This window comes from Pleurodeles waltl, chromosome 4_1, assembly GCF_031143425.1.
Source record: "Pleurodeles waltl isolate 20211129_DDA chromosome 4_1, aPleWal1.hap1.20221129, whole genome shotgun sequence".
Taxonomy (NCBI): Eukaryota; Metazoa; Chordata; class Amphibia; order Caudata; family Salamandridae; genus Pleurodeles; species Pleurodeles waltl.
The window spans coordinates 887,534,706-887,551,212 of NC_090442.1; the positions used below are offsets into that span (position 1 = coordinate 887,534,706).

General features: G+C 43.0%; 1 protein-coding gene across 1 annotated transcript in view; it reads right to left on the reverse strand.

The window, feature by feature from the left end:
* The window catches only part of RELN (reelin), a 1,304,886-nt gene that overhangs the window by 567,242 nt on the left and 721,137 nt on the right, over window positions 1-16,507 (reverse strand). The window contains exons 13-14 of the mRNA XM_069229640.1: window positions 8,236-8,348; window positions 4,769-4,977 (exon numbers count right to left, since the gene is read on the reverse strand). Coding sequence (XP_069085741.1) covers window positions 4,769-4,977; window positions 8,236-8,348 — 322 coding nt within the window. The remainder of the gene's footprint in view (window positions 1-4,768; window positions 4,978-8,235; window positions 8,349-16,507) is intronic.

Sequence of the window (16,507 nt, forward strand, 5' to 3'; positions counted from 1 at the left end):
TCTGTTTTGCGTTTCTTTCTTTTTCAATTGTTTTGGTACTTCTAAATGCTTTACACTTATTCCTTTTATAAAGCCTGACTGCTCAAAGTCACAGATACCTAGGGTTGAGCTAAAGTTTTACCAACAACCTTGACTAGACCCAAGTCAGGGTTGTGAGTTTATTACGCAGTGAGGTTACACAAACATACCATATAATTAACCATATTTCCTCACACATACATTAAGGACAGTCAAGCTATAACATTATAAACTAACAACTATTCCGTGCGCATACCTAAAATAAATTGTTTGTAAACAAATTAGTTAAAATTGAGAACATGACAGACCTAATGATTCGTTCATTCCAACATCCAGCTTTCAAGTAGTCATGCCAGATTTTGAGGACAATGTTACTTGGGGGACACAGAACAGATGTGGCCACAGTTTTGTGGTCAATCGGGACTTGGTGTTTTGTATTGTTATTTTTACACTCTATGCTGATTTTTATGAACATTTTAAGACACGTTCTACCAGGTAAACGCTGAGCCTCATGCTTGCAATATGTAGAAAGTCGGGTTGCAGAGTCATATGAAGGAGGCAAGTTCCTCAAATTGCAGAGCAATACAAGCACCCGGTTTCATAAAACCTATACCTGGCATCCGAAGTAGAGCAGCAGATGTTCAGGGGAATGCTACAAGGTGCTTTTCAGCTGAGGTCAGACAATCCTTCATCTTGTACAGAAGAGATAATTTATGATGGAAGCTTCCCATGTTCATGGATCGCCCCGAGAGAAATTACTCATGGTTGACCTTTGTGAATGGCAGACAGTGGGAAGGAAGAATGCACATGCGTTATTGTAGAATATTTTTGGGCACATGTAGGCAAATAAGCCCACTCGGAATAACTTTTGATAAAGGCTGTGTGCTCCTAGTTCAATTTTGAAATATTTTATACTCATGAGCTCGTGAACATTCACTCAAACATTACCCACACAACCTTATGATTTTCCAAGACTGCAGTATATAGTTACAAAGACGCAATCCTGGAGGGCAGAATCGACAACAGATTTTCAAGACCTAAATAAAATAATTTACATAGTCCATATTTACTCAGAACACATCCAGGATCCAGTATGGATACCTCTTGAGATAAGGCAGATTAAGGCAAACCACCAGGTACTTTCCCTTTCAGTTCCAGGTGATAACACAGGCGTATGGAAAGTGCTGGTAGAGGAAGTGGACTGGGCCCAATGCGCGTGGCCAGTACTACATGGAGACTCCGCTTAGACTCCAGCTCTGCCCGGTCTCAAGTGGTCTTAGCGTACACCAGAGGAAGGTTTAATGCTCAGAGCCCTCTTCACGCCTCCAGACTGCTCCGAAACTTGATTTAATTCAAATACCGTCAAAGATTCAGGACAGGCGAGATGTTGCCCTCATAAATTACTTTTACCTTCATATTGAAATTCTACCAGCGTGATGACACGTCAGTTTGAGCACAGTTGCTAACAAATCTGTTCACGAGGGCTTGTGTGAAAACCTCCCAGAATAGGTCGAACTGCAAAAACTGATGAGCCCTCAAGAATCTGCATGTTCTCCTTCCAAACACAGGAATGAGTCTGTTTTAAATGTTGCAGTGGGGTAGGAACACTCCAAAACTCATGAGGGTGTAGGCAGGTGGCAGTGCTCCTGCTCATGAAACACAGCTGGCTATGCATCCCCAATATGAGATGCATATTGAGAACTTAAAGGAGTCAAAGAGACCAAGCTCCTCAGCAAACATACATACATACATGTGCAGTAATGCCAGGAAACCATCACCGGGCTTTGGGAATGTCTCGACCTGATGTGGAACACAAACCCCTACTGAGCCTCTAGCTCAGCACCATCTGTGACTGCCCAGCCTGTAATTGTGTAGGCAGACTGCGATTTTATAGATAGTCCTGAGTAGGGTCTCTTATAACCTTAGAACCTGCCGTAGCGGGCTCTACCGGCTATTAAAGGCCCGCTCCCGAGTTAAATGCCCGAGCCGAAGGCGAGGGCATTTAACAAGGGAAAGGGCCTTTAATAGCCGGTAGAGCCCGCTATGGCGGGTTCTAAGGCTATTAGAACATTCTGCCACTCAGGGCAGAATGTTCTCTTAAAAAAACAAATTGCTCACGGAGCCCGAGGGGATTAGAATCCCCTCGGGCTCCATGAGGCTTTGTTCACAGCTGCTGCTGTGAACAAAGCCCATTGGAATGTTGGCGCTGCGGGCTTTTACCGGCCAGTAAAAGCCCGCTGCACTCCATTGTTTTCAATGGAGCTGCCAACTGCCAATGTTCTAATAAGGCATAACCCACTTACTGCTGGGCAATCACAGATCAAAAATCAGAAACCTACAGTGGCACAGAGCTTTCAGAACAGCAGTTCTTACAACAAGACAGCTCGAAGGTGTGCAGTGCCGGAGTGAAGCACTGCAAAAAACAATCCTGGCTGTCAGAAATGAAAGGGTCATAAGACCTGGGAAATATGGAGAAAACACGCGATTGGTGGAAACAAGGACCATAATGAGAACTTGGGTAGTAGAGGTTATTGCTCAGAATGTGCATTACGGACCTCATGAGAAGTGGCTTGTAGCCTCCAGTGGGCACAGTAACAGTAGATACCATGCACATATGGATTATGAGTACTGCAGGTCCTTACAGTTTCCCTTGGAGGACTCTGACAGCTCAAAGCAGCCAAAATCTCTGGGTGAAAATGTGGCTGTAAAGGAAGAATAACTAGAAGAATTGAGGCATAAAATCTGATTCCTCTTGTTATTACCCATGTCATAGTGGACCTCAGGATCCAATTTCCAATGGAGCATGTTTTCCAACCATTAATTGTAATTGCAGGGCAGCAATTACACGCCTATTAGCAGGGACCTTGTAATGAGTCCATAGTGTAGGGATGTAGAAAATGGTCGCAGTGGCTTCCACATGCCTTTGTTTAAGACAGTGTGTACAGGAATGGAACAGGGTAAACAAATAATGGTTAGATGCTAGAGCCAGGGGGAACGCATAAGCTAAGAACATAGGAATTCAAGAAGGAGCAAAACACAGCGGGTAGAACTGGAAAGAAAAAGGAGACAGATGCCTTAAGCGGAATGTCAAGAGGTATGACAGCTTCCATGTTTATAAAATAAAAACACTACCTTACACTATCACACTAATAGTAAGTTATTCAGGCTACCAAAATCTCATTCGATTTCTTTCTGTCCCTGAATGATCCCAGAGTTAGAGGTCAGGAATTAGCTGCCTGACTAGGTTACTCCAATAGGGATTTCATGTACATAAAATGCACACAGGGCAACACAGCATTGTGTGTACCAGTGGTGGCCGCCGCAAATCTCAAAGGGGAGGGGAAGATGGAGACGGGGGGGAGTAATTAAGAAAAAAAATACCTGTCCTGCCGCTGTTGCCTCGCTCCTCTTCTCGCTCCTGATGGTGTCCCAGCAGTCCCTCTGACACCAACACAGGCCCACACGCAATTCTGGTGCTACTCTGATGGTATAACTAGCATGAGAGCAGCACCAGGATTGGTCTGAGCAGCTTGGTCTGTCGATCAGACAGTGCATTGAAGTCTGTGCTGTTTCTCCAACCCGGCTGTGTAAGAAGGCCGGCCAAACTGTCCAACAGTTAAGTGCACTCCACTCTCCGCCTCCCTCCCATGGCCCAGCCCCATCCCTTCCTGGACACGCTGACTGAGCCAGCAGCTCAAAAATAAAACGATAATAAAATATTGCTTTATTTTTCAGCTGCTGGCTTTTTAACCAGTGGGTTGACGCTCTTTCGCCATTGCTGAGGAGCAGCCACTGGTGTGTACTAAAGAGACAAGCAAGTTTATCGTCATGCAGCCTGTATTGCCCTACACAGTATCAGTCACAGCACGGAAAACCAAGGGTCAAGTGAAGAAACCCTTGAATGCAATATGTTCAGTAATTTTGAGAACAGATTCCTGCTCTAAGAACCAATCTAAACATCAGTTGGTAAAGGGGGAAGCTGCAATTGCTTGTGCTCAAACATTTCTGAAAGCAATGACAAAATAAACAAAGCTATGTAAAGATACTGGGGAGCAATAATAATAATACAAGACTAAAGTCACAGAAGGTGAGTAAATAAGGGGGGAAGGGGGATCTGTCAAATACACAGATAGACTGGAGGTCCTTGCTGCAGTAAACGTCTGTGTCTCGATGTTGAAGGTTGATTGCTTTAATATGTAACTAGAACATGCCAAATTGTGCTGCAAATAGTCTCTTAATTCATGGTCTGTAAAATAAATGTTCATTGCGCCAGGAGAATTTAACCAACAAGTTGACAGGTATAGCTAGAAATTGTGAGCGCTGTGGTCTGTGCTCTGCTGTGGAATATGTTTAGGCCAGTGAATTTGTTAAAGAGAAGTGCAGTGAGGAAGAATGGGATACTCATTTCATTTCTGTAATGTGGTGGATGTCTTATTTTACTGATACTCTCTCCATGGCTTTACATCTTTTCTTATGACATCTGGTCTGCAAGAACAGTCACAGGATAATTCAACATACAGATAAAAACCATACTGTCATCTTAGGCAAATCCATGGTTGGCCAAAGTTGATTCATGGGAGCCCCAAACATTCTCCAGGCTCCAGTACAAGTCCATGAATTCCATGTAGATAATGTACATCCAGCTGTACCTCATACGGCTATATTAAAGATAGGCATTGATCTGCTACCCTGCCTCACGTAAACGCAGGGTGAACCATGGAAGAGAAGAGAGCAAATATAGTTGCTTTACCTGTTCCCCGGCTGATGCGATCCACAGCCTAGGTTAATGGAGAACTGTATCATGTGGGACTCAGTGGTAGGAAGAACAGGCAGAGCATAGAAAAAATCCACAGCCCACACGTTGCGTCGTAGACCTCGGTGGCTTTTCTGCTTCAGACAAAATTTGGTGGCAGGAGTCTGTAACTCTGGACTGATGGCTGTGGAAACTACAGAAGGAACCTAAAACGACACAGTTAAATGTTCTGTGAAAGCGCTCCAGAGTCAATCACCGTTTCAGAGAATGTACACTTTTTAATGGAAAATACTGAAAGAGGAACTATGAACAGTTATAACTTTATCTTAACATTTTTGTTTTTCATAATTGCTGTGTGTTTTTAAAAACAGAAAATTGCAAGAAACTCTAACAATCGTACCATATAAGAACTGACAACACTGGCATCAGTTTTCTGGGAAAGCTTAGCTTGAATGCCATGATATGATTCTACGCATGAATGCAATTATGTATTAGTTTGAACTATATGTCAGAGTACACACAACATAGAATCTACGCATTGGTGAATCACATGGCAATCTATAATTTTTAGATGCACATAATCACACATAGGGCTTGGATCAGCAGAATAATCCACTGCAAAACTGTTTTGTTCCAGAAATCACCAAGTCAAAAGCAGCACCAAAGTTGGTGAGCCAGAACCATATCTAACTCAAAATTCGTTCTTAAAAATAAAACAGTGGCTGATCCACGGCTCTCCAAAGCTTTGACTCAAACTCTGTTCAGGGAATCATGTACCAGACCGGGTCAATTGTACAGCCTGAGACATATTGCTGGGGCAGAAAATGGCAAATATTCAAGTGGCCATTGACGTGAAGCTCCCATATCAAAAGCTTGTGGAGGTCACATCGCTCATAAACTGATGCCTTCCAAATCCTGTTTACTGATGGGATTACTCTTGCAGATCAGCCTGATGATAACATTGGGTGGGAACAACCCTTTTTGTAATTGCATGACTACTGTTGTAAAAGTTGGGATTTTAGACACTGATGGATTTACTGAGATGACTCTATGGGCAGTGTCTAAAGAAGTAGTAGTCACTACAATATTAGAAGCATAAATTACCTTTACGTACTTTCCCTGGTTTGGTATGGAAATGTAGATTACAAACATACTTTATACGTAACGCCCTATATTAATAAAGATTTGTTTTACGTCCCTAAATCTACCCAGTTTTGCTTTCCATCTATTACTCAATATAATATACTAACTCCGAGTGTTTGATAATAGGTTTAGATGTATGTCAAAGTTTTTATATGAAATATGTGTCGAAGGTGGGTATTTCGTGAGGCTAAACTTTTGACTTATTATTTTGGACTACTTTTTCACGTCATTCATCTTTATTTGTTATGACTGCATTTATTGTGCTATCACCATGCGAATAATGATACTGCAGTAACGTATTCAGTGGTAACGCTGTTAGTGATCTTAATGGGACTATCCCAATCCTAGGATTACATTACATACTACGTATTAGGCGCGTTGATTTTAAGATAGGTTTGGACTGCTCCTAAGAGCACATAGCTCTTTCTATACCAGGACGGGGCCTTTTAATTTCGTACATTTTCATTGGCATTTATGTTTCACGACACAATCTGGGCTTTTTAAATATTGCAAATTTCATCCTCCACAATAATGCGCCTCTCTCGACTGGTTACCAATTTATGTCCTGAATGTTCCCTCTGAGGGCTGCTCCGCATGTGGCTCGGAGACAAACTCTCCCTGTTTTTTTTTTTTATCTCCCCACGTTAAAGGTTTGCCTCATTTATTATAAACCCAAAACATGCAGAAAACTTAACAATATTTCATTTAGAAAAGGGTTTTCATTAACTGAGCAGTGTGAACTATGAGTTATCACTGCAGATAAATATATTTACTATAGAAAACACATTTTAAGGAGCACCATTAGTAAAAAATGTATTTTGTGGTAACTACATTTCATTAAAAATTGCCTGCAAATAATTGTAGAACTCTTTAATTGACTAGATCCGCGTTCCACACAACAGAACACATCTTTCCACAGTGATATTCTCTATTGCAAATGGGTAAACACACTCCCAGAATTGACGGATGTCCGTTACCTACTTCTTCTGTTCCCACCCTGCTCGGTAGTCTATAATTGTCAACTTAAATTCAGCTTCAGGAGGGGCACAAAGAGGAGACCAATCACCTAGCTTGTCTAGAGTCATGTAAAATCATTCCGCTTCTTGAGATATGTCAATTGGAAAGTAAAACAGCCATTTTAAATGGCCATAGACATCTTTCCACTTACAGGATGTTCCACCAGTTGATCTTTACTAGGATAGCATCAGTCACTTTATAAGTTGTTGAGCGTCCTATAGTGTGTCTTGGCTGGACATCAGTCTCTTAATATATATATTCAATCACAATACACATTTGGGCATACATCTGCCACCCACTCCTGCCACTTTCCATTGGTATGACTTTAACGAGATGAGATTATACGGCTTGCAGCGGTTACTACGTACCATGTGACTTTCTTTTTTTTATCAACTCCTACCTCTCAGAAAATGGTGGTGCAATAAAGTACGTTGCTTCTGTTTGTGTCCTGTATATTACAAAGCCAGTCACCAATTCAATCATCACATAACTCTGCTCTACCAAACCCATCTGTGCGGGGGAAACAAGATCTTTATCCCACTGCAAGATTTTAGAACTGTTGTTCAATCACTGGGGCAAGCACACACTTAAGGAGGCAATGCTCTCCTCCATGTACCGTAAACGTTTTCCGTACAGTCACTCAATGCAAATATGAATTCCGCTGCAGACCTCAAAGCGTGCACAAACATGCTTTCAAACAACCCCTCTGCTGATAAAACACTGCTGGTTCTTCTTCGAGGCAAAGTCTACTGTCTCGTGTAAAAAGATGTCCACCTACCTCAACCACCAATCCTTCAGAACAAACTCTGTATAGTTGATGGATCCAGATCAAAAACATATATCATGAAAACACTTTATTTTGCTTTGCAAAATAGTGAATTATTGAGCTCATCACTTGTATACAGGCTGATTGCACTTACTCGATTAAGATTATTCATAATGAACCGCTCTGTCTTTTTCTTCGTGGCCAATGTATATGTAGAAAGGTAACACAATTTCTTTCTTTGTTCCTCAGTTTTAGCTAAAATGGTCTGTTCCTTGAGGTTAGGTCAATGGTATGGAAAATTACAAACAAAATTGATAAAGTAAATATCAGGATCATTAATTACCAGGTGTCAACCGTTCCTGCTTCTCTTGAAGTCCAGCCTCTCACTGCCACAGTATCAACATTCACATAAGGGGATATGCTTCCTTTTATATAGATGCTATTTTTGGTGTAGGCAAATATAGTGTAAATGTAATACTTGGTACAAATCCCATTATGCCATATCATTGAATTGCAATCTTAAGAACTATATAAGTACCTTGTAAGATGAGTAGGAAAGGGTATCAATAATGATGTGTTCTTTCTTTCCTTCAATCTTTGCATAAAGCATAACGTCATTGTCATGGGATTCCCCGGGGTCACACCCTCCACCTGCAAAATACAGAACCAGATAAGTTACTCAGGGTACACAACATACAATTTGTAATTACATGCTAGTAAGCAAGCCCTCAAGAATGATTTCATGAATACTGCATCCATATTCCTCAACATAAAAATAGAACATTGTGTTTGGGGACTCAGATCCCTAATGAGTCAGTAAGGGCAATCTAGACAGACGCAAACATCAACAGCATTCAAGGACTATGCAGCAACTTCTGAAGTGCAGTTTCTAAATTCAAAAATAATATTTTACGGCCTCACCACCACCCTCCCCGAGGACTGACAGCGGGCAAGATCAGAAGTACAACAAGCAGCACGGACGACCCTCAGCAGAGTTGCAGGTGTATGCCCTGAGCAAAAGGCAATTATGTTTCTACAGAACATTGTAACGGTCTCCACTGAAACAATCGCAGGGAAGAAGGTGACTAATGGCTGGTTTGAGCTTCCAGCACCAACATTCAAATGTACTCTTTCTACTGCTCTGTGCTTGATTTAAGGAATTCTGCTGGTAAAGGGTGCAGTGTTCTAATAGCATCATAGGCTGACTGCCTTGGCTACACCAGTAGCTAACTATGCCTCAACAGTGGGCCATAATGCTTTATTGTATGATATAGATCATTTTAAGTGACATAAAGAAATCCTTATTGTAGATCCAAATTCTCTGATGACAGTGAGCATTCAAGGTAAAGCCTGCCTGTGGTAAACCCCTACTTTGATCACAAAAAAGAAAGTGCAGATCTTTAGGCAAGAATATTACTCTCAAAATGAAGCGTTCTAGCTGTCTGTGTTTTAGCATACCATAAAAAGCACATATATGTAACTCTTTCATTGGTGTAAGGATTGCATGTTCTTGGGCACGTCGGCATGGTTTTTGTCATGCAGAACACCTTAAGCATCTTGAAATTACATCTCCCAGCAACACCAGGGATTGCAACTTTAAACATGTGACCCTTTAACACCAATGGCTCTCCACATGGTGCCGCTTTCTTTGCAAAGTCAGTCAATATGCTCCATGGGTATTTAATCCTTGAAACTTTAAACGGTTGCTTAGAACTCCTTCTGATAAGATCCAATGAGAAATCAACAACAGTTTTAGTATAACAACCCCAAATCTATTATGGAGCACTCTTCAAATAGCATGCCTCTGGGGATGTCCGTTCCCTTAACTTTGGATGCAATGTTAAAGGTATAGATCTGTTCTGCTCTGTGGGAAGGCCACAATGGCATTTCCATGGATGCACAAAATACATTGGGCCCAGCCTGAAAGCATGTCAGGGTCAGTTGGAGAACCACCTACTTTGGCTGCCTCAAATAATTCAACGATCTTGGCCATGCACTCAGCAGTATCCAAGAGGTTGTTCTGTCCTGCTAGCCAGCAGCAATTAATGCTCTGTTTGAGTCTGTCTTATATTTGCCTCTATTCATGACAATCTGAAAGCCATCTCACTTATAGTGGAATCTTGCCCCTACCAAGGGTCTAAGACACTCAGCACAAAGGCTGTTCCTGACTCCTTCATCTAGGGGTTCTCAGAGTCTTGTCTGCATATAAGAGGTCACCTTAGGGCTGGGAATCACTCATATGAGCGAGGGTGACAGAGATCCTCTGGTATGAAGCGGTCTAACCAGCCCTCAGATTGTTCTGCTTTAATCCAGTGGGTGGTATCCACTCTATCAGAACTGATACTGCATTATTGTTTTATTTCATACTCCAAAGTGTGCCAGTACTGGTGTGGGCTCACAATCAGAATCAGTAGAGGAAAAATAATCACCATTTCCATGGTCCTTAATGGATGTAGACGTCATACCTTTGTGAATCCCATCTGTTCGCATTCCGGGTCAGGGGGTGGGACCACTTTTGCCATTAAAGCCCTTCTACCTTTTAAGAAAAGGTCTGACCTCGTAGGTGGACCCCTTTCTTAGTTTTAGGAGCAGTAGGCTCCATAGGTGAGCAAGTCATCCCAGACGGAGCAACTTTCTTGCCAGGGTGGTGGAAGCCACGACGAAGTCAGCTGATATAGTTCCTTATTGAGGCTTGACAGTCACTGAGAATGCTTTTTTTATGTAGGGTGGCCAGAATTTTAAATCCAAAAACCAGGACATTTCACTAAAATAGAAGAAGCGCTACAATTTTACTTCAACTGAGCGCACAGAATGACAGCACTTATCAGCGCAGAATTACAGAAGAAGGACTAAAAGCATAAATAAAATGCAATTTTTAAAGCCAGTGCTGTCCCTGTTAATTAAGTTGGTTTCTTATAATAGCTGCTAACAATCCCTGCTTTGGAAAAAGTAAAAGGCACCTCTCACCGTTTTCAGTCGACTCTCTCTAAAAACCGGACCTTAGCTAAATTTCCCGAATCTGCTAGGACCGCTGGTGAAAAACCGGGACCAACCAGGCAGATCCGGGACGCCAGGTCACACTATTTTATGGTGTGCTGTCGAGACTCAGAAATGGCATATGAATGTTCTACCTGTTCCATATGAGCCCCTTGAGGAAAGGAGAGAGAGTTCCCACTGCCATCCTAACAACCAACACACCAGCGAGTCACGTGGCAACAGTCTTAGGCCCTGGGCCTAGCACACCACCAATGTTCTGTCAACTGCACGTAGTCAGCGCTAACGTTACCCCCGGCAAACCCAAATGTGTCATCCTGCAGCGAAGAGGTATGGTCCTACCACAAAGAACATCATTTATACATTAAACTAATTATCCACATAGTGGTTGAATTTCATAAACCCCGAATGTTGTTACTACACTCACGAAATTTGGATTTTTTATGGAGAAACGGTGTGTTGAATGTTTGCAGTGTCAGTGTGCATGTGTTTAATGGCTGTGGTCACTGGATGAGATAGGAGCAGCGGCTTCTTCAGCCCCTAAGTCTGGACTGCTAGATTCGGCGCTGTCCACAGACTTCGGTCGCTGAATCCCAGCTGCGGGGACACGGTATGCTCTCTGGGATTAAAAAGCGAAGCAGCCAGGCCACCATCTGCGCCCAGAAAACCGGATTCACTTCCTCGGAGGTAAAGGGACCAGCAAAATGCAAAACACCTCACATTTGTGACAGCGAGATAGTACCAGATTTCAAAAGCAGATAATCCTCAAAATATGCAAACATACAACAGCCTCCAAAAACAACAGCCAAATGAAATGATAAGTCATTTCCTGCTGCGACTGTAAAGTATCTCCATGAAGCACATATGATGTCTGGAGCGGCAGGACGCGTTGCCAGCAGAGATGCTATCCGGATATAATTGAACATAGGTTTCAATCCTTTAATTGGGCCACGAGAGCGCTAATTGTGCGGGAGTGGGAGCTGTTTTGGAGCGCTAGTGCACGTGGGCCTGCTTGACGAGATCTCACCCCCGCCGGTGTCTTGGTGCGATGCCGCTCCCGAGGTGAGACTTGCCGGCTCCTGCCCTCGCCTGCTAAAAATGGCTTCTGCGACACAAGCAGCCTGCCGGCGGCACCTTTCTGCTAAGCAGATTCCGGGGCTCACGCTCATGGAGTATTGGGTCTCTTCCTCTCGCAAAACCAGGATATTTGGTGTCGAGTGCGTCAGGAAAGCGACTGGAAATATACATTGCTGCCGACTTCAGTGGACAGCAATCTACCCATTTGCATCCTTATTTCACCCATCTCTTTCTCAATGTTTCCTTTTCGCCGGTGCCGATAGGTCCTGGAGATTTCTAGCGCCCCCTGCCCATCCCGACAGGCCTACCCAGCATTCTCCGAGCTGCACATTTGCATAGCGGATGCTGGACAGCATTGCTAAAAACATGGGCAAAGTAATAGGTCCCAGAGACAAGATATATGAAATGTTTGTTTTATGAAGTGCTTATTTTTAAAGTGGATAATTAGATTTTTCACTACATTCCTTTGGCAAAGTTGCTTGGTATACCCGTGAATGTTTCTTAGATCAAGGGAAGTGTAAAATCTAAAGATTCCCTATAAGAGATGCACCATCCACCCCAGTTAGTATCCAGTCTACTAGTCCATTTCCTTTCTACATTAAATTGGTCACCACAAACTCTGCTTGCAAGTGGTTTCATCCATCCATTCTCCTCTCGCGGCAGTGGAAGCAGCTTCTCGGCGCTGACACAGCAGAACACCAACGGATCCTCCTTTGTTCACAGCAACAGCAAAAGCCGTATCTGTTAAACACGATAGGGGTTCGCACTTTCCCAATTCAGTGGGAATCGATACCTTGAATGTTTTCATACAACTCGGCTCCTATATGGCAGGGAAGGTTATCGCTGAGGCTTGAACGTAAAGTGTGCTTTACTACCTTCTGCACTGGCCTGATGTCCCTCCTAAAGTGCTCTCTTCTAGCTCGAGCCTCCCCCGCTTGCTGCTCTGAGTATGGGCAAAATGATCCCTTCTACTGTCGTAATAAACTGGATAGCCCAGCAAAGAACAGTGCCCAAGCATTGTTTCACGCTTGTATTACAGGAGTGTATTACCTTACAAAGACACAGAAACGTCCATCCCCTAAACCCAAGCACAAAACTGTTTACCTGTTTTTTCAGGCACCTTTCAGGTTTGTCCAGGAACCTGGGGGCTGATAAGCAACCATCTATTACTTCAGTACGAACACCTCATTCTGTGATCCAACATTTTTTAGCCTCAAAGTGTCTGCATCTTTCCTCTGTTCTGCTAAGGATGTAATCCAGATCAAGCTACTTCACCCACTGGAGGGTCCATACTGAATTTTGTTTTAAAACTTCACTTTACTATGTTTGGCTGTATAGCGGCACGTGCGTCTTAGGTCCATACTTATCTGTATCTCTTGGGATATATGGGACTGAAGCAGCGTAAGAAAAGACAGAAGTTCAGGAGTAAGGTGCGCATTTCTATTCAATTAGGACAGCAGAATAGGTTAGGCGGATGGCAGTTCCATGGAAATAGTTTCATGAATAACAACCATAAACATGTGCTAAGGTGCTTTGTCTGGAGTGCCAATTTGCATACCAAGTAGAACCTCTTTTCCAACAGTTATTTCCCAGGTGATTTCACTCACACTCTTCAGTGCTTCCCAGTGCTCAGAAGTGACGTTAGTAGTTTTTATGTTGCCCAAAATGTAAATTGTGTAGCTAACACCTACAAAGTCATCAGCAATTCAGTTTTGCTTTTGGAAAAGAGACTTCCAGATTGAAAATACCCTTCTGAAGCCATGGTCCAGCAATAGGACTGCTCGGTGGAGGTTGTGTCGATCTTAGATTTAGCAGAGTAGCCTCCAACTGCAGCACTGGACCACATCGTGTTTTCATCATGGTGGATATCCTCATCATCCTTTGGCTGTTTTGATTCCTGACGGGAAGTTCATATCTTCCTCTTATGAATTTTTGCCTTGGTTTATATGCATCTCATCATAGCTTCTAGCTCCTTGTCTTTTATGTTCTTCCAATCATGTCTACTGCTGTGGTTTCAACTCCCTTTATAGCAGCAAACATGTCTGTCTGGCAGAGCCGAGCAGTATGTGCCCAATTTCTGTGATGCTGCTGTGGTGTGTATAGCAACATCTAACTGGAATGGAGGACAGAGAATAGGCTGCATTAGTGCTTACCCTTACACAGGGCCCCTCTCTATGTTTGCCATCTACATGCATATTTCAACGTCTCAGATACCCAGTGTTGGTCTGTGACTGGCAACCTCCTCCCAACACTTCGCCAATTGGACAGTAGGGGCTTATTGATTCCTCATGCTTTTATCTTCGTGGACCCACCTCAGGGATACAGATCACTGTAACGCGGGAGGCATTGTTCCTCTCCTGGTGTGTCTGAATCAAGAATCAACTCACCCTCTGACGAGAAAATCAAATTTCCCAATGGCAGGTTTGGTTGGCCCCTTTGTGTGTCTTCTTCCCACACTGAGCTTAGTATTAGGATATACAGGATTGCACCAGGTGCACTCGACCATCATTCACCTCTTCATTTGTCTGTCCTACCTGCAGCCAGTTATCAATCAGCGATTAGGGGCCCACTGGAGAACTAGAACCCAGAAACATGTTTTTCTTGATTCCCCATTTCACCATACTTACTCCGAGGAAGCACTCAATTTGGTTGGGAATGACTTTCAACGCTGGGGCCCCTCTCACAACTGTCATTACAGTCAAACAAGCACTACCTCGGTATTCGTTTCAGAAGGAATCGTCTCCCACAGAATATAGGTAGAGCGGATGGTCCCCATGACGCAGAAGTAATAAAAGAAGCTGCACTGCTAACTTCACTAATACAGAAGCGTAGATTCTGTCACACGTAAGCAGTGTAATAAAACATGCCTCATGCCAGCTGAACCCAACACTCCACTCACCTAATCTGCTTTATTTCCTTAGGTTACGCACCACTGCAAAAAAATTATTTTCAGTGAAAAGTCCTGCGTGTCAGTAGCGTTTATACCTGTGGTACAAAATACCTCATTATAGCCCTCTTTTTATGTGGCACTTATATTTGAAATTCTTACAAGTGATTTTTATAGAACCCAGTAAAACTATGTATGATTGCATGGACGAATAAATGAATGAGTGAATTGGAATGAACGTATAACATGCACAACCATGGGGTAAGAAGAAGGCTTCCGAGCTCTAATTGAGTGGTGCTTGAATATCTAAGTAGTTTCGAAAAATTACGTGGCATTTAGATTCACATCTTTTGTCATTTTTGGCCAGACGCAAAAACTCAAATGCTGTCGTTTATCGTATTGCGGCGCGAAATAAAGTTACGGAACCCTTTAAAACCTGTCAGTTCGTTTCAACTTGTCCACTCTTTTTATTCCCTTTAATGACAATTCCAACGGTCAGTATGAGATGGAAAGCCAAAGATGCACGGAAACTTGGAAGAGGGACGGCGAGCACGGGGATGCGGTCGACCTTGGGCTGCCTGCAGTTTTCCTCTGGCGGATCCCGATGGATTCTCCTACAAGGCTGCCAGGTCAGGACCTCTCCTTTCCTACTGTCTGTCCAGGCACTGCATGGGCAGAGGACCCGGGTCTGAGCCTCCCTCCTCTTCCTGTGCTCTGGGTAACAAACGTGCCAAGGCACGGGACTCTCACACCCCATCACTGGTTAACGCGGGCCTGCGCCTGTGCCCGCTGGCTGATTCCTCAGGAAAGATACCTCAGCTGTGATGCAGTAGACCGTATTCCCATAATCCCAAAATCAAGGCAAATCTACACGACAGGCACGATGAAAAGATGTCTGAAGCGGTGTATTTGGCAATGTACTTGTTTAGTGCATTTTTGTTACTTTTTAAGCAGATGTCAGTTTAGGTATGTTATTTATGTAGTTTTATGCCTGTCCTCTATTTGACTATTTAGTTTTTACCACAGCACATTTTTTCTTCACCCGTACCTTGATACTCAATCAGCAATGAAACTAGGTATACTGCAGGATTATGGTTAATCAGTTAAAATCTCTTTAGTCGATTACGAATGCAATCAGTGCTTACACATAGCCAGCTTGTAGTAAAATTATTACAGATGTGTTGTGCAGTTTCATGAGACCGATTCAATTTTCAGTTTTTGAGCTCAATTTCCATACTTCTGAAGTTATCAAGTGGCTTTGTTCAGCAACAGGAAAGCCTGGAATTTACAATATGAAAATCTATTACCATCATCATAATCTGTCTCTAAATGTTAAACCTTGCTTTAGTTTCTTTAAACGCCCTGCGCTCTGGTACTAATGCACACACACACTTTCTCTCTCTTTCGAAGAGAGGCAGAAACAGATAAAGCTAGAGAGAGAGGCAGAGAGGCTGCGTGTGTGTATGCTTGTGCATGTCAGTCACAGTGGCTTTTTCTACTGCCCTGAGATTGGTGAACTGGAAGAAGCAATATGACAACTAGTCAGGATGCTGGGGTCCAAGAGCAGATATGTAACCAGTGGAAGAATTGAGGATGTGTGACCACTGCAAGAAGGCAACATTTGGTTATTGTATTCTGGGATCTTGTAAATATTGCACTGTTGTGGAATCATTCTTAATGGGCACTGCTTGGTCACTGCATAACATTCTAACCTCACAGATCTTCTGGACTTCATAGATTAGTTAACATGTTTTTGCGGGTATCATTTGCAATGCAATATAAAATGAATTACCCCACACTAGGAATCTTTCTTACGTTCCGGATGGCCTGTCTGACAACCAGTCAGTTACAG